Source organism: Natator depressus, chromosome 8 (genome assembly GCF_965152275.1).
Source record: "Natator depressus isolate rNatDep1 chromosome 8, rNatDep2.hap1, whole genome shotgun sequence".
Lineage (NCBI taxonomy): Eukaryota > Metazoa > Chordata > Testudines > Cheloniidae > Natator > Natator depressus.
The window spans coordinates 72,051,908-72,070,940 of record NC_134241.1 but is presented as its reverse complement, the minus strand read 5'-3'; the positions used below and the strand labels follow the sequence as shown (position 1 = coordinate 72,070,940).

Below are 19,033 nucleotides of genomic sequence, written 5' to 3'. Positions count from 1 at the left end.
TTTTTATTATTACTGTTTAGTACCAAATGGTGCTTTTCATGGCCTGTCTCAAAGCACTTTGCTAGCTTTGTTCACTGCTTAAGCCTCACAACGCTCCTGTGAGGCTCATAAATGTTTTTATCCCCATGTTAGAGAGGAGTAGCCTGAGGCCCAGAGAGGTTCAAGGAGTTTGTCCAAGGCCACCAACAAGGAGGTGGCAGAGCTGAACACGAACAAGGCCCATCAAAGGCGCTCTGCGGCCAGTGAGCCCGCTGCCTTGGAATGCCCCCCTCTTGAGAGCCGCGCTGGGAAGGTGACGAGTCAGGCGGCTCGCTCCGCCCGGCCGGCCCACTGACCTGCGGCGGCTGCGACAGGAGGGGCCAGGGCGCCCCCTGGCGGCCGCGGGTCCGGCTCACGCCGCCGCAGGGCGGAGGCGGGTTCTAGCGACGGCGGAAGGGGAAGAGGCCTGTGCAGGCTGCCCCGGCGGGCCTCGGAGCGCTTGGCAGGGGCCGGTGGTCGCCATGTCGGCGCTGGCCCTGGAGGAGCTGTCGGCTCTGACGGCTATTTATTGCCAGCCGGATGAGTGCGCGGTGCTAGCGGTGTCAGGTGACTGTCGCGGCCGCAGGCGGGGCTGCTGTGCCGGCTGCCCGCACGGCCCGACCCGCAGCGGCGCAGACCCTGCTCGGGGAGCTGGGAGCCCCCGGCCTGCGCGGGTCCCGTGGGGCGAGGCTGGGTCAGGCCGCACGGCAGCGCTTGTTTCAGCAGCCCCCAGTCCCCTCCCCGCAGACATGCCACTTTGCCCAAGGCCGAGTAGCCAGTAGCCCCTGACCGCTAGGTAGCACTTCGTAGCAAGTCCCCCACTGCCCCCTTCCCCGCCTCCTTTCCTTTCCTTTCCTTTCCTGCCCACTGACTTGGCCCCTTCGCGGGTTGAGTGTCCGTGGAGATTTCCTATCAGTTGTAGTGGGTGAGCGGGTCAGTGAAGGTGGGATGGGGCAAAGGTGGTGGGTGTCTAATCCGACCAGTATTTGGCATAGCTCCCCCTTTCCCACCCAGTCCTAGGCAGACTTTTGCCAAGTCTGTCCTGAATTCAGGGGTCCCATCCTGCGCAGGATGTTGTGCTGGTCTGAGGAAAGCATTGTCAGACAAGTTCTAAGGGATACCTCCTCGGGTGTCTTCTCCTCTGGAAAACTGGTATCTTGTTCCTTTAACTCTCTGCTGTTCTGTGGATTATAAGATTGGGGAGTGGTCCATCTACCCCAGTATCCTGTCTTCTGCCAGTGGCTGATGCCAGATGCTTCAGAGAGAATGAACAGGACAGTTACAGAGTGATCCATCTGTTCCCAGCTTCTGGCAGGCAGAGGTTTAGGGCACCCAGAGCATGGGTTGTGTTGCTGGCCATCCTGGCTAATTACCATTGATGGACCTGTCCTCCATCAACTTTTCTAATTCTTTTTTAAACTCCACTTATACTTTTGGCCTTCACAACATCCCCTGGGAATTAGTTCCACAGGTTGACTGTGTGTTGTGTGAAGAAGTACTTCTGTATGTTTTAAACCTGCTGCCTATTAATTTCATTGAGTGACTCCTGGTTTGTGTATTATGTGAAGTCATAAAAACACTTCCTTATTTACTTTATCCATACATACCATTCATGATTTTATAGACCTCTTTCATATCCCCCTTAGCTGTCTCTTTTATAAGATGAACAGTCTCAATCTTTTTAATTTCTTCTCAAATGGAAGCTGTTCCATACCCCTTAATGATTTTCCCAGGCTTGTTCCTTTTTTATCAGGTTCCTTTTTTTGTCTGTTTAATATTGGATGACTTTCTCTCCAGGTTTGTGCTGTCAGGGCAATAGACTGGATGATCTAAGAGGTCTCTAATATCTATGAAAATTAAAAACCTTTCCATAATATACCCTCACAGCAAGCACTACCCCTTGTATTGTACCTGTCTCCTAGCATCTGCTTGTGAGCTGAGCTAAGCATTCTTTTCTGCTGCCAGCCACCGCTAAAGAACCCTAGACTCCTCTATGGTGCTTTGCTGAAGTTCACTATTAGGCTACTAAACAATACGAATGCCCATAAAATATGCTTCCAATATGTTGGAGAAACACTTAGTTTCTCTGGACTGTAGCATTATAAAATGCGTGACTGTCAGAATTTGCTTCTCATAGCAAATTCTGACATCTTAATCTATTTTTGCATGTTTTCCCGTCACAAAAAATGCTACTGTAAGTACTCATGTAATCTCTTGCCTTTTATTAGTGGTAGCAAATTCAGAAAGGTGTCTTTTGCCTGTAAATTTCCTACCATGTATCTTTACTTTTATGTTTGCATCTCTGGCACAGGGTAAATCCTAATGGGTGTCACTCTCCTGTCAGAATTTGCTATCTCCTCTAGTTCCCAGCATTTCACCTGCATTCAGTAAATAACAATAGGCTAATGACACCAATCTGAATTTGCTACCTGCCAGTAGCAAACTAACCTGATAAGCAGTTATACTTCAGATAAGTAACAAGGCTTGGAGGCCACATAGCATTGTATAATGTTTAATAGGTGGTAGTTATCATTACGCACATGGGGCCTGAATCTCAGTCAGTCACTCCCGCCCTACACTTGGTGCAGTGATCACAGGTGGCTTTGTGCACGTTTGTGTTCCCCATATTCTTGAACTGCATGGGGTCTGCTTGGTGTAAGTTAGACCATCCTCAGGTCTTCTGTAATTTATGCTCTGCTTCCCAGGACTCCCTATGAGCCCTGGGGAAGCAGAGAATAGCCATAATGTGCACTCTGGTCAGGCCCCCTATGCTGAAGGCTGGGGAACAGGGTAAATGTAGAGCCATTACACTAGTTCTGTTAGAGCCTCGAGGGTGGCCCCTGCACATAGGATATTCTGAGGGGGCCATTTTTACCCACGTGAAGATCCCTTTATGCTGCTGGAGTGATATAAAGGGGCCTACCCTACAGTTACAATCAGAGCTGCAGGACCCTGTTTAAAGAAGACCATAGCTTTATCCCCAAACCATGATCAAGCCTTAGGGTTTATCTACAAGCATACTGGGACTGAAATAACTTAACTGGTTTTAATTCATGTCTTTGTTATTTTGGTGCAAGTTTCTGTGTGGATGCTCTTAAAGAAGAGCTCCATGTAGCTTGAAAGCTTGTCTCTTCCACCAACAGAAGTTGGTCCATTAAAAGATATTACCTCACTTACCATGTCACTTTTCTTTCAGTTAACTTAAATCAGTAGGGTATTGACTTAAACTAAATCAAAGTAAGACAGTTTTATTATGAAATGTATGTCCACACACAGACTTGCACCAAAATAAAAGGTGTGATTTAAACTGATTGAGTTACTTCAGTGGTAGTTTGTACACAAACTCTTAGACAGCCAAAGGAATTAGCACGATTCAGGGGCACTTTTAATGATCTGTCTGGACTGCAAAATAGAATTGTATTGTAACTGGGTACCCTTGACATGACACACATTAAAGTTTTCCTAGACTAGAATTAAAAGTCATGGTTTTAAAACATCTTAGCTAAAACATTTTAACTGAAACAGCTGAAGTTTAATTTTTACAAAACAAAAATTGGATTTTTCAGAAAAATTATTCCAAGCATGATTTTAAACTGTAGCATCCAGACTATAGTTAACTAATTTAGTGGGTTATTATATTAAAATACCAGTCTTTCCCAAATATTGCACACTCATGTATTTCTTGGATTCTATTAGAGTTGTTGTGCCTTTTTTCATATATATAGAGAGAATAGTCTCAGATGTTCATAAGTGATTCAATGTAAAAGGCTCAAAAGCCTTCCTAGATTTAAATTACCTTAATGTTATATGACTTTGCATGGCTTTTAACCAAGCTCTCTTTACGATCCATTGGTCTCTTATTTCTCAGACTGATCTCTAGCATTCTCCACTGGAATCTGAAAAACACTTTGGGTGTGGACATTGTTTTGTAATTGATTGATTTTGTAGGGAATTTCCAGCTCTTTTGGATTAGAGAATCCCTGAGTTTGTGCAAACTAAGGTCTTACAGCTTATGTTATTTATTATATTATGCTATTTGCTTATGCTTAATTTTCTCTGATAATACAACTTGTCATTAATAAACAGTGCACAGAGATACTTTACATTAAGGTTTCTGTGTTAAATGATGTGATCTCTGAGAAATTTAGGTTATTCTTGGGTTGATTCACATGGTCAGAAAAGGGGCCTTTAGGGACTGATGGTTTTGAGGGATGTAAGGAGAAGCTCTTGCACATCTCTTGGTAGACTAAAACCTTTAGCTTTCCAAGGTTTAACAATGATGTGCTCAACATGCAAAAGATGTTTTTTATTAAAAATGATGTGTTGATTAATTTAAATGAGCTAATTACAGTATGTCTCTCTTACTTTACATGCCTCTTTGGAAGGATTAGTATTACAGATAAAATTCCATAATTTACTAATTAATCCACTGTCTTCTTTCTAGTTTGTTTGGTAATCTTGCAATAAAAATATATGTACATATTCAAAGCTTGTACTTTTGTAGGTAGTTTCTGAGTTAAAAGTGGAATGTATGTGTTGCATACTGTGTGTTTTGGCAGAGGAGGAGGGGATCTCTCTGCCTGACATGGAACATAAAAAAAAATCTGAAGTATGCCAGAGCTGAATTTACTGATAAGCATGCTAGGGGTAAGTGGGAAGGGGAAGGAGGACATGTTTGAAAAAAATTGTACTGGGCTCAGTTTTATTAGCACATTAAATGTCATCAGAATGGTAATACGCTGCTCTTCATATCAAAATGTGATAGCCGAAATAAAGTCAACTCAGGTGCTGTAGTTTGTGCGAATGTAGGAACAGTTTCTGTAGAATACATTTGTGAAGGGTGCTGATCATTTGCTGTCTTTGTGCTGCAAGCAGTCTACAACCTGAGTGTATAAAAGGGCCAATATCATGCTTAAATCAACTGTAAATATACTGAGATTTTTTAAAAAAGAAACGGAGTACTTGTGGCACCTTAGAGACTAACCAATTTATTTGAGCATGAGCTTTCGTGAGCTACAGCTCACTTCATCGGATGCATACTGTGGAAACTGCAGAAGACATTATATACACAGAGACATGTATATATATATAAGATATATTTAAGATATGTATATACATGTCTCTGTGTATATAATGTCTTCTGCAGTTTCCACAGTATGCATCCGATGAAGTGAGCTGTAGCTCACGAAAGCTCATGCTCAAATAAATTGGTTAGTCTCTAAGGTGCCACAAGTACTCCTTTTCTTTTTGCGAATACAGACTAACACGGCTGTTACTCTGAAACCTAGATTTTTTTAAAAATTCTAAGACCACAAAGATTTTGCACGAGTCCTCTGTTTAAAAGTAACTGCCGCCAGCAGACGTAAATGAGTGTGGCTGGTTTTTATTGCCCTTTTTCATGATGGCTCAGAGTGATACACCTCTAGATTTGCTGCTGTGCTGCTTCTTTCAGATTAGTTCACCATCACAGCAATGTGTTTCCCACAGTGAAAGGTGTGAGATTGTTGTAGGTTTAAGGATGTTATCGCTGCAGCATGAGATTCTTGCCGGAGGGGTAAGATTGGCTTGTCTGTCTCCCTATCAGTTACTTCTGAGTCAGTGAGATCTGGGACCACAAATTAGTGAAAAAAACATGGTAGGATTACCAGAATGGCAACATCTTTTTCTGTTGCAGTAATTAAACAGGAAATGAATTTTTCTCCAATTGATTTTAGTGTCTGAGCTTTAAAATTCACTGGCAACACTGTTAAGTAAGATGGTTCAAGGAGAGGAATATAAAAATGCTTAGTACTATTAGGAGCAAATACAGCCTTCACCTTTGCTGGCAATGCACCTGTTGTGCTGACAGAGGCTAGAGTGAGAAGGATGTACAGGTTATCCCATGTGCAGTAGAGAGCTAAAGTATGTGCCAGGTCCCTGTGTGGCAGTACACAAGATGTTGGGGGCACGGGGAGGCCAGTGATAAAGCTGGAGAATCTGCTGCTAGATGGATCTTCCTGTCTCCCCAATGAGAAGGCTGTATAGAGACTCCATAGCAGAACTGTGGTCTGTGTGAGGATTCCTCCCCCTTCATGTCAGCCCAGAGAGTTTGGACATTAATGGTGAACTCTTATGCTTTGTTATGAATATAATATAAATTGTTTCAGTCAGAAAGCAGAGTGGGGAGGGGAGGACTGTGTGACTCAAAGATTGGAAATGGAATATAGAGCCCTTTTCCAGTTTGAGTCTGACCTAAGGTGGTAATGACCAAGTAATTACCATTGATTGCTATTTAGTGATGTGTGTGAGACAAAATGACGGTCTCATTATAGTTCTTATTGTCCAGTTGTCCATGTTATACAAAACTACCATCATAGTTACTTAGATTGTAGTTACACATTATAGTATTTAGACTATAAACTCTTCAGGGCAGGGTTTGTCGTGTGTGTATATGTATGTACAGAGCCTAGCGCTACTACAAAACAAATAATATTTTTCCCTATTAACTTTTTATGAAATTATATGTATACAGAGAGAGAGAACAAACAAATGTGAACTATACACAAACTTCTCACAATAATAAAACAAATAATAATAATAATGGGCAATTTCAGCAGAGAGGCCAAGGACCGAAGGGGGATGAATACTGAACTCATCTCTTACCCTGAGAAGCAATCTTTCTAGGTCGGGGTTGAGGTTCATTGGAAGTGTTGTGGGCCAACAACTGCTTGGCCAGCGGTCTGCTGCCTGTAGAGGGAGAGCCTGGATGTGTCTACGTTAGGCATAGATCTGGAGACTTTAATCTGCTCTCAACCTGCACCTTTCATGAACACTAAATTTGCTTCTAAAAAACTGTAAAGGCTGGGATTTTCAAAGGAGTCCTTTTGAAAGCGAATGAGGATTGGGCTGTTAAATGGGAGTTAGGTGCCTAAATGCCTTTAAAAATCTGGCCCTTAATGCCCACAGACACTTTTGAAAATCCTGGTATTAGTACTCAGGTGCCAAACAAACTATCAGCATAAGACGGTACAATTCAACTGAATTCAATGGATTTGCATCTGCTGGTGCCACTGGTGGATTTGGCCCTGTGTTTTTATTCAGAATAAGGATGACTGAGAGTGTTTGGAGACCTTTCTGAATGTAATGTTAGTGTTTGATCATTCAGTATGAAGGGCTTGGTTCTTTTCTTTTCTACTCTACTCTACTCTACTCTACTACAGTGTTACAGAGGGTTCTGCATATGAACCAGGATGAGGCTTTGGAAACAAAACTCTGGCTAATCTCTTAAAAGAGTGTCCAGATCATTTTCAGGCTGTTTCACTTATTAAACAGGGCTCAACTGTTATTTTATAGAGGGGCACTGAGGTTGGTTGGCAGTGTCAGCAATGACAATTAGACATTCTTCAACTGCCTATCATGTAAGGGAAAGTAAAACAAGGGCACTGAGAAGACAAGTCACTTCAAAAGAACTCATCTGAAACTTAAGTCAGCTTTACTCTGCCTTTCAAATCTGTCTCCTCTTGCCCTCATTTTAAAAACAACTTGACATTTTAGCAATTCTTTAAGAAATGGGGTGAAGTGTTTGGAATACATCAAAAGGTTGAAGCAGAAATGATCTGAGGAAGAGCTTCTTTTTTGAATACCCTCTTTTTCTTTTATTGCTGTGTAGCCAGATTAGGTCTTTGTCCCCTCTTTTTATGTAATGAAGTTTTGTTTTATTTCTCTTTGAACCATATCTTAATCAAAAAAGGGTTTTATAACAAAAATAATTGTATATGCAATTTCCAATTTCACTGCCTTTGTTTATGTGACTTATTATGTGACAGTCAGTTTTATACTTATGTGGGAATCAAACTGTAATGCTGTCTAGAGTCATTTTATCCCAACTCTAGCATGGAGCAAGGTCTGTACTTTACTTACTCGAAAATGTCCCTTTATAACACTTCAAGTATGATTTTTACTCTAAAATATTTCCAGGCCAAAAAAACACCAAACCAAACCCACCCACCAAACCAACAAAAAACTATTTTGAGGGAGTTAAGATTGAGAATGCATACAAGTAATTTAGGGTAAAATGCACTACAGAAATGTTATTCTCATTCTCCCAAACCAAGTGTTGTAAACATTGAAAATTCAGAGCTAAGGTTCAACTTCAAAGAAATCTAAACATGTTAAGATATGGAAACACACAATTAGGAAACTCAAACAACCTTAACTCTTCCCTGTAGTGACATCAAGCAACAACCATATGAATATGATGGAGGTATTTTAGTGTTTGTCAGTCCAGCTGAGATTAACTAGATTTTTGAAGATCTATTCAATATTGTTTTCTTATGGTGTCACTACAGAGCAGAGTTAAAGTTGTTCGGGTGCCTAACTGTCCAACTACACTGAAGGCTGTATAAGTATAACTGTGGATAGAATTTGGCCTTCAGAACCTTTATTACTCATGATGAGCCACAAACGAAGCTTGACTTTAATCCAAGAAAGAGTTTGGAAAAAACACCTTTTAACTTGTAAATTGAGAAAATTTGGTCTGGAAGTCACTGAGAACATGGAACCTCAGAATGTTATTTTTAGTGTAGAACTGCTCTTTAAAGGTGGAATCTTCACAAGTACTCACCATTGGCCTAACCTCACTCCCACTGAATTTGATGGTAAAACTCCTATCAGCTTTGGTAGGAGCAGAGTTAAGACAATGCTGAGTGCTTTTGAAAAAAATCTTTATTTCAGTTGCCCTCATTGTTGCTCCCCTCATACAGATTTTTACTTGTGAGAAAATCGTTTGTGTTATTGACTTGTCAAGACTCTTTTTCTTAGAATATGTTAATAACTTTCCTGCTAGAATGGAATGCAAATATTTCATTCAGGATTCCATGTAAGCAAGAGACTTGCAGCTTAGGTCACGAGTTGTAAGAGACTTCAGAAATTTTCTATGAAGAGTATCAGTCACTTGAATTGCATTTTTTAAGAAAGAAAATAATGTATTAACTTATTTACGTGCTACTGAAGTTCGTAATTTATATGCAGTTTATGATTATTTTTGGATGCCTTCCAGAGACAGATGGAATCACATTAAGAATTCAAACCAGCGTGAAAGGACTTTTGGATTCAGATATACTGTTAAAGCTGTCATTTCACTTGCCGGTCGGTTATCCCTCAAGCCTGCCGAATATCTCCATTAATTCAGAACAGCTTACAAGGGCACAGTGTAAGGATGTGAAAGAAAGATTACTTGAGCAAGCCAAGAGACATCTTTCTGAACCCATGGTACATGAGCTGGTCCTCTGGATACAACAGAATATTAAGCACATCATTGGGCAATCAGAAACTTCAATTTGCAATGAAAAAAGTACTTTGTCAAGATGCATAAATACAGAGGATGGTATATGGACTATCCTTTTGCATTTAGATCACATGAGAGCTAAGGCAAAATATGTCAAAACTGTGGAAAAATGGACTTCAGATCTAAGGCTGACTGGAAGACTGATGTTTATGGGCAAGATGATACTGATTCTTCTGCAAGGAGACAGAACCGGCATTAAGGTGCAAAAACATTGAATGTTGACTAGTCCTGTTGATTTACTGCTGAGAGCTGTGTGTTTGAATAGAATACCTTGTGTTTGTTTTTCTAACATTACCAATTTTGGAAGCAGGTTGACTGATGATTGGGGCATACATAGGCCAGTCATTTCTTTATTCCTGCAAGTTCCAGTTTTCTTTCAGTGGCTGTCTTTACCTCATCTTTCATCATCACTAATCTGAAAAGTCTTGGATTATAAATGCTGTGTTTTTTAAAAAACAAAACAAAAAGCATCTCTAAGGCCAATAGGAGTTTTGTACTTGCAGGAGCAGAAGTGGGGGATATCTTAAAATGACTGGAAAATTACTAAAATATACTGTGTTTTGATAAAATCTTAAAGTTGTTTTTTCCCATTGGTAAGGATGTGTGGAGGAATATGATATAAAATGACTATATGAGTTCATGTTATCTGGGAAAAGTAAACCCCTTAAAAATATAGACTTACACTCAATAGAATGGAACTATTATTTCTTCGATTGATTGCCCCTATGTGTAGTACACTTTTGTTCCTTCAGGTTGTGCATGCGCTGAGGGCTGGGGATTTTTCTCTAGCAGTGTCCATGTGGTTTGTGCATGCACCACAGCTCTTGTTGTGCTCTTCACCAAAGGAATAAAGGGGGTTGCCAAACCACCACCATCTTAGTTCCTTTTTACCACTTATGCTTTAGGATGGAGCTTCAGTGTTTGTGCTGACTACTTCAGCCTTTTCCTGTTCAAAATACTTTTAAAATTCTTCTTAGCTAATTTTCTTAATTTAGTTCATTAGGAGATAGTTCTAAGGGTTGGTTCCCTTGGGAATCCCCCTTTGAGGTGAGGAGCCATTTTCCATATCTGCCCTGACCCAGCCTTCCAACAGTTGTGTGAAGTATGCCAAGGATCCTCAGCTTTAGGAGCTACGATATGTGCTACAAGTCATTCCCAGTCACAGATTATCCCAACACTTGTCTGTACTGCCTGGGGAAGAGCATATCCCTTCCAGGTGCAGTATCTGCAGGTGGTTCCTGAGTAGGACTAAACCGTCCAGGAAGTACTGGTGCTGCAAGTTCCTGATGGAGCAAGCCATGAAGGTGGGAGCAACCTCTTAGTGGAGAGACCACCTGTATTACTACCTGAAGAAGGCAGGAGTGGCCCCTCTTCTTCTTCAGTTCTGAGTGGTTCCAAGACCTCTGCTTCCCCACCCTCACTTCCCTGGCTCCGAGAGACTCTGGAGAGCAGGGCTAGGGCAGACGCGGGGTACGGTGGGGTGTGGAAGGGAGACATAAGTGCTCTCATAAGGACAAGAGGGAAGGTTCCCCATCCAAGTCCTCTAAAAAGAGGCAGAAGTCCCTGACCCATACCAAGTTGTTGCGTGCTTTGTGCTCCAGAGTGGGACTTCTTCTAAGGGCAAAACCGCAGCATCCACTAGTACGAGGGCTGCTTCTTCAGCACCAAAACCCTTGTTGTTACTGTTGGATAGGGCATCCTCTTTGGAAATCTGAGCAGTGGAGACATCTCTATCAACTCCAGTTTGCCTCCTGGATCTAGAAGATCGTCTACTGCTCCTGGAACCAGTGTCATTGCACCCTCTCTAGGCTTTAATGGCTGGAACCAGGACTCCAGTGAATACCAATTATCAGTTCAGTACACTTTTCCATCCCTGCCCTCATGTAGGGGTTGAGCCAGACTGTCTTTGGTACTGTTAGCGAATAGAGGCAGGCCATCTCTGCCTCCTCTGGTACTGAAGGCTCCCCTACTGGATCCAGGATCAGAAACTTTGGAATTGGAAGAGGACTACGATAGACACCCTGCCCAGAGAGGCTCCTTGAGAGGATTCAGCCCAGACTGTATCAGGAGTGTCCAGCACATCTTACTATTCTAATTCTAGAGAATAACCTCCCTACAGCCACTGGTACCCAATACCCTGGGAGCTGGTTCTGAGCAGTTAGATCCTACAGTGGCAGTATAGTGTCCTGGAAGACTCGCAAGATCTCTGTCCAATATATCAACCCCGTGATAGTGAAGACCTGAGGGACTCTAGGGCTTCCAGGGTAGAATAGGAACTTTATCAGCCTCTTCAAGAGCCACAGCTCCAGCAGCATGAGGAAGAGGAGTGAAGGGAGAGAATCTTTCTGTGACTTTGTCCTCTTCTCGCTCTGATGATGTGGTGATTCTAACTTCCCAGCTGCACCGTGACTATCCCAAAGCCTTTTAGGACTTAATTAGCAGAACGGCAGTCACTTCAGATTCCTCTTGAAGAGGTCCAGGAAGCATCACTCAAACTGCTAGACGTTTTACATAGTTTGGGTCCAAGCAGAGTGGCTCTTCCTGTAATTAAGGCCATCCTCGAACCTGCCAAGGCCATCAGACATACAGCTGCCATAAGTGCATCAGTGTCCAAGCAGTCTGGAAAAAGGTATTAGTGAATGGGTTAGAACAGTGGTTCTCAAAGCCGGTCCGCCACTTGTTCAGGGAAAGCCTCTGGTGGGCCGGACCGGTTTGTTTACCTGCCGCGTCTGCAGGTTCAGCTGATCGCGGCTCCCACTGGCTGCGGTTCGCCGCTCCAGGCCAATGGGGGCTGTGGGAAGGGCGGCCAGCATGTCCTTTGGGCTGCGCCGCTTCCCGCAGCCCCCATTGGCCTGGAGCAGCGAACCGCGGCCAGTGGGAGCCACGATAGGCCGAACCTGCAGACGCGGCAGGTAAACAAACCGGTCCCGCCCGCCGGGGCTTTCCCTGAACAAGCGGCGGACCGGCTTTGAGAACCACTGGGTTAGAATACTTATTCTTTCATCCATCTCCCAACTCCTTGATGGTGTCAGTAGCCACCAAGAATACTAGACAGAAACAATCTAGGTCTAATCTGCATGAGAAAGAAGCTAAGAGGCCTGACCTCTTTGGGAGAAGGGAGTGTTCCTCAGCCTGCCTACAATTCTGAATTTCCAACTGCCAAACTCTAATGACCAGATATGATTTCACCATCTTTACCAGCTTCACTGTGGAGATTCCTCAGGATGTTAAAAACCAGTTCCATGCCCTGATTGATAAAGGTAGGCTGGTAACGAGATCGGCACTTCAGAGTGCCCTACGTGGCTGACACACTGGCAAGATACATTGCGACTGCTGTGGTGATGAGATGCTTGTCATGGCTCTTCTCCTTGGGAATCCCAGAGGAGCTTCAGACACATAGGGTGCCAAAAGTCAACAACTGTTCATGTTCCAACCTCTTCTATCCTTGAAACCAGTGTTTGATGGGACCTTTGAGAGCTGTACACCAACTGTCCCTCCAGATCTACACAACCTCTCTGCTTTTTCCCCTCCTCTGGAGGCTGACTTTCCTGCTACAGAAATCACAGTGGACAAATGGGTGCTAGAGGTCATCTCCTCAAGGTACATCATCCAGTTCTCTTCCCTGCCCAACCTCATCCCCCTCCCCACCCTCTTCAGGGACCCCTCTCACAAGAGGATTCTTCTGCATGAGGGAAAATGGAACTGGAGGCAATAGAACTAGTATCTCCAGCAGCAAGGGGAAAGGGATTCTACTCAAGATAGTTCCTTGTCCACAAGAAAACAGGGGATGGAGACTCATTCTGGACCTCAGGGAACTGAGCAAGTTTATCCACTGTGTAAAGTTCAGGAATGTGACCCTGTCATCTATTATCCCATCACTAGATCTAGACAATTGATTCACAGCCCTCAGTCTCAGAGGTGCCTACTTTTATATAGGCATTCAGCTGGCACACAGGAAATTCCTAAGATTTTTGGCCAGACAACAGCACTATCCCTCCAGGGTCCTCCCCTTTGGGGCTTTTGACGGCAGTGTGCATGATTACTAAGGTATTATTGGTGGTAGAAGTTCACTTTCACTGGCAACAGGAAATTGTTTACCCTTACCTAGATGACTGACAGCTAAAGTGCAATCTTACCAGGAAATGTGGGATGCAACCAGAATGCTGGACCTCAGAGTGACCCTGGAAAAGTCCACCCTGGAACCCTTACAGTCGATAGAATTCATCAGGGCAAGGTTGGGTGCTATTACAGCATACTTGCCAGATGGCTGCTTCCTCTCCATCATCAGGCTCGTACAAATCTTTCGAGCTCCAGAACATCTGTCCGATCCTGCATGACACTGGTGGGTCATATGGCCATGAGCACTTATGTGACCCCATTCATGAGGCTTCATCTCAGATGTTTACAAGACTGGCTGTGGCCTGTTTACACTCCAGACAAGTACAGTCTTGACTTGCTTGATATGATTCCCACAGGGTCTTAACCTCCCTTAGTTCATGGGAGGACAGAGCAAGGGTGTGCGTAATGGGGGTAACATTCAACCTACTGTTCCCAACAAGGCCTATCACCACAGCTGCATCCCATTTAGGTTGGGGGTGCACCTCTAGAGGGTCAGGTTGCCTAAAGAACGTGATCCACTCAGGGATCTATGCTTCATTTCAGTGTGTTGGAGCTAACAGCAATCAGATTGGCCTGCAAACAATTCCTTTCTTGCATCTGCAGATAGTCAGTCCAAGTACTATCAGATAACATTATGGCAGGCTGTTATATCAATGAGCGCACTCCTCACAGCTCTGCACAGAGGCCATTGCCCTTTGGGACTGGTGTATTCCCATGCAGATTACCCTAACTGCCGTCCACCTCCCTGTGATCCGTAACACCTGGCAGATTCTCTGAGTAGACCTTTCTCCACAGAACATGAGCGGGAGCCGCATGATGTAACTCTGTAGGTGGTGTTCCAGGTGCGGGGTCTTCTATCCATGGACCTGTTTGTGTTCCATCTGAACCATAAGTGCAAGGAGTTCTGTTCCAGAGGTGGTTGTAGCCTGGGCTCTCTGGGTGACATGTTTCTTATACAACGTTTGGGAGTCTTGTGGTACACATTCCCCCTGATTCCCCTCTTACCTCGATTGTTGCCCCGACAAAACACAAGTCATCTTTATAGTGGCAGCTTGAGCCTGACAAGTCTTGTACCCGGTGCTTCTGCAGCTATCGGCCTGACCTGTCTATCTTCCCCTGATACATCAGCTACTAACCCAGGACAAAGGATGGACTAGCCTTCTCAACCCAGTCATGCTTCATCTGAGGACGTAGTATTTGGAAGCTGTTGGAGTTAGAGAGGGCCCTTTCATCTGAAGTCCAGGACATCCTGAGTAGCAGTAGAAAGTACTCTATCAGGAGATGTTATAAAGTGAAGTGGAATAGGTTTATGTTGTTGTGTAAACAACAAGGAATTTCCCCTTTACAGGCTAAGACCCCAGACATATTGGGCTACCTCTTGTCCTTACAATATTTGGTGTTACCTATTAGCTTCCTCCAAGTACACCTGTTGGCCATCAGCTTGTTTCATTTTCCAATAGACGTCTACTCTGTATTTTCCCACTCAGTAACTGCTCGTGTCCTGAAGGGTTTAAGACTTCCCTCTGGTATCAAAACTGGTACCATCCTGGGACTTGAACCTTATTTTATCAGCCCTCACTAAGTCTCTGTTTGAGACATGGGATCCTGCTCTCTGTTACATCTTTCTAAGAAGGTAGAATTTTGGTTAATATCGTGCTGGCCAGAAAAGTCAGGGAGCTTGGGGTGCTCATGACTTAGCATACCTGTACAGTGTTGCATAAAGACAAGGTTTCTGAGGAGCTGCATCCTGAGTTTGTCCCGAAGGTGGTGTCAGACTTTCACATCAACCAAAGTATCCATCTACCTGTGTTTTACCCTCAACTCTTCTCTAGTAAAGGAGAAGAAGCAGTGTGGCACTCACTGGACGTGCATAGGGCTCTTGCCTTCTGCCTGCACAGAATAAGACTTTCCCGAAAGTCTTCTAAACTGTTTTGTCTCATTCATGGACTGTATGAAAGGAGAGGCCATTTCTTCCCCGAGGCGGTCAAAATGGATTTCAGGGTGCATCCTTTTCTGCTATGAGATGAACGTCTCTCTTGAGGGCAGTGTAGAAACTCACCCAAATAGAGCTAATGCAGTATTGTTAGCTTCCCTTAGAGATGTTCCTATTACTGACGTCTGCAGAGCAGCAGCTTGGAGTTCTGTTCATGGTTTTACTAAACACTGTGCACTGGTGCAAGCAGCTGCTTCTGATGCCTCTGCAGTCTGTTGTATCACAGGACAGTTCTGCAGTCTGTTGTATCATAGGAGGTCAATGCCTGGAGTCTTCATAAAGCTCCTGCTTGGGAATCACTTGAATTGCACTACACATAGAGACAATCACTCAAAAAAGGAGGGATTCCTCCCTTGAGGTGACTTGAGTTCTCTGAGATGTGTTGTCCCTATGTATAGTGCACTACCCACCCTCCTTTCCTGCTACCTGGCTTCCCCCTACTGGGAACAAACAGTAAAGAAGGAACTAAAATGGCAGCGGTCCCCTTTATTGCCTTGATAGGAGAACGAGGAGAGTGAAGGCATGTGAGTGGACGACACAGACACCGCTAGAGAAAAATCTCTGGTTCTGAGTGCATGTGCAACCTGAAGGAACTGAAGTGCACTCCATGTAGGGAGAACAGAAGAATTCAAGTTACTACAAGATGAGTAACCTCTTCTTCTGTCAGCTTGGTGCCTTCTTCCCCCCCCCAGTTAAGTTGTCTGATCTGCGCCCATCAAAACCAAATAATTTCAGATTCTGTATGTGTTATCGCTACAGTGTGCTTAGTCTCTTAGCTCACGAAAGCTTATGCTCAAATAAATTGGTTAGTCTCTAAGGTGCCACAAGTACTCCTTTTCTTTTTGCGAATACGGACTAACACGGCTGTTACTCTGAAACCTGTCTTTTAGCATATGGATCAAAAAAGGAGAGGAAGTCCATATTGAACTGTAGCTCACTTGAGCGTAGGCATATTGCCATTTCTGAGGCAGCTCCAAGCATTTAATAATTGTTTTTTTTATATTAGTCCAATTCAGAAAACCTGTGGTGAAAGATTACTAACAGGAGTGTTTCTATCACTCAGAACGCTATGAGCTTATACTGAACGCTTTTGAGGTCTTATCTCTTTGGCCCTACTAGAACAGTGGTTCTCAAATTTTTGTACTGGCGACCCCTTTCACATAGCAAGCCTCTGAGTGTGACCCCTCTTTGTAAATTAAAAACACCTTTAACCCCATTATAAATGCTGGAGGCAAAGCGGGGTTTGGGGTGGAGGCTGACAGCTAGTGACCCCCCATGTAATTACCTTTTGACCCGTTTGAGAACCCCTGTGCTAGAACGATGTTTTCCTTTGTGAAGCGTCAGTCCATCAGAGCACTTAAGTATGTGCTTAATTTTATGCACTGAGAGTAATCCTGTCAGATCCGATCAGGCTCTGTATACTTGGGATGAGCACTTTCTAAGTTTGTTTGGAATGTTCTGAAATAGTCTCTGTGCATGTAGAATAGATCTTAAAGTATATCTCCAAGATGTTATAGCTTACATTTCATACTCTGATTTTTTTGTCATTTAGGAATACTTGATTCTTCAGAAAACCTCTAAGGTAGATGTGGACTCAAGTGGAAAGAAATGCAAAGAGAAAATGATTAGTGTGCTGTGTGAAACAAAAGTACAGACAGAGCATAAAAGGTATAATTTAGTATTATTGCAGATAGAAAAGCAACCGACTTGATAATTACATTGTGACAAATCTAGGCATATTCATGTATTTTCTTGTACAATGTAGGTTTCAGGCATTTGAAGTCAAAGAATATTCAACTTTGGATGAGCTACAAAAGGAATTTGAAGCTGCAGGACTTACTGAGCTTTTCTCTGAATTTGTGCCTGCTTTGTTAAAGTAAATTTGTAAGAAAACATTGGAATCTTTGACTATAACAGCAGTTGACTGTAAAAAGTGAGACGATAAAAAGAAATGTTTGTTGGAGAACATCTTTAAAGCTTCTCTGCAGCAAAATGCCAAAGAAGAAGACATCTACTTGTAAGACACAAAAGGCAATTCACATGTTATGAAAAGATCATGTTTTTGACTGTGCGTTGACTTTTGACAGGAAATGCTGAGTTTAACAGCTGAACTGTTAGGTCAAATACGAAGGATGGTGGAGAAAAGTCAGCATTCCTTTTCTCTGAGATTCAGTTAGAATTGTATCATCTCCAATTGTCCTGTAATTAAAGTATATTTGTCAAGATATTTGGTTTCATTCTTCTGTTTTCAAATATATCCTTATGAAGCTGGTTCTTTAACTTGCACAGCTAGAAAAATCTGTTACTTTTGCTATTCAATAACTTTAAAAAAATCAGCAATAATACTGCACTGAGTGCACTGAGCACAGGGCTGGGGGTTGGGGTGTAGGGTCTGGCCAGGAGCTAGAATGAGGGAGGGGGCTCAGGGTTGGGGCAGGAGGTTTGGGGGTGGAGTGCTTACCTGGGCAGCTCCCATTTGGTGCGAGGGGTTGGGGTGGGAATGTAGGTGGTGCAAGAGTCAGGACATGGGGTGTGGGGGCGCTGGGTATGTGAGCGGGGAGTGCAGTAGTCAGGGCAGGGGGCTGGGTGTGTGTGAGGAGGATGCAGGAGTCAGGGCAGAGGGCTGGGGGCATGTGAGGGGGTGCAGGAGTCAGGGCAAGAGCTGTGGGGGAGGCTGGGTATGTGTGTGTGGGGGTGCTGGAGTCAGGGCTGGGGTCGTGGGGGGTGCAGGGGTCAGGGCAGAGGGCTGGGTGTGTGTGTGGGGGGGGCAGGGGTCAGGGCATAGGGCTGGGAGGGTGTGTGGGGAGGTGCAGGGGTCAGGGCAGAGGGCTGGGGGTGTGGGCTGGGGTCGTGGGGGTGCTCCCAGCCTCCTGCCCTGAGCGGCTCATGGCAGGGGGCTGGAGGGGATATGCCCTGATTCCAACCCCGTCCCCGTCCCCGTCCCCGTCCCCACCTCTTCTCCGCCTCCTCCCAGGGTGTTAGGGCTCTGCTTCTCCCTCTAGCTCGCAAGGGCCATCAGCTGATCAGCGGCAGGGAGGGAGAGGAGGAAGGGCAGGAACCCAGCACGCTTGGGGAAGAGGCGGTTGGGAGCTTGCCTGCCTTGCAGCGGCAGCCGGCAGGACCAAGCTTCTTCACCCTGCCTCGGGGGAGGGGGGGCAGAGAAGAGCGGGCCGGAGCTGGCAGAATTTTTAATGGCGCGCTGCTGCCTGCCAGGGTCCTGGCCTGGGTTTGGCAGCGGGCTGAGCGGGGCTGGTGGCTGGGACTCGGCAGGCAGCAGCGTGCCATTAATAATCGGCTCGTGTGCCATCTTTGGCATGCGTGCTATAGGTTACCGACCCCCTGCTGTAAACCAATCCAGTGCTGTTTAAATGGAATGGTGTATTTATCCCAATTAAGTCAACAAGCTGTGATGTGCTTTTGTGTCTTTAAAGGAACAAATAAACCTAATTATTTTTCTGAACTGTCCAGGAGGGGGCTGGACATTACAGAGGATGCAGTTCTGGGAAAATTTGGGACTGGGAATGTGTTGTATTCACCCCCTAAGTAGTAACCAAGACTGCTAGAGACTAGGGAGTGTG

At 44.3% G+C, this 19,033-nt stretch overlaps 1 protein-coding gene across 1 annotated transcript; it reads left to right on the top strand.

Moving 5' to 3' along the window:
• The first annotated feature begins 395 nt into the window (after positions 1–395).
• Positions 396–17,656, top strand: RWDD3 (RWD domain containing 3). Its single transcript, XM_074961288.1, has 4 exons — positions 396–585; positions 9,056–9,543; positions 17,008–17,123; positions 17,221–17,656. Exons 1-4 carry the CDS (start codon positions 501–503, stop codon positions 17,333–17,335), a joined length of 804 nt encoding a protein of 267 aa, XP_074817389.1. The 5' UTR covers positions 396–500; the 3' UTR covers positions 17,336–17,656.
• The last annotated feature ends 1,377 nt before the right edge of the window (positions 17,657–19,033 follow it).

What these genes read in the sequence shown, in the direction of transcription:
- RWDD3 (XM_074961288.1), top strand. Translation starts at nt 501, where the DNA reads ATGTCGGCGCTGGCCCTGGAGGAGCTGTCGGCTCTGACGGCTATTTAT. An exon ending in CGCGGTGCTAGCGGTGTCAG is followed by an intron (nt 586 to 9,055) that starts GTGACTGTCGCG and finishes GATGCCTTCCAG; the next exon opens with AGACAGATGGAATCACATTA. An exon ending in GAGACAGAACCGGCATTAAG is followed by an intron (nt 9,544 to 17,007) that starts GTGCAAAAACAT and finishes TTTGTCATTTAG; the next exon opens with GAATACTTGATTCTTCAGAA.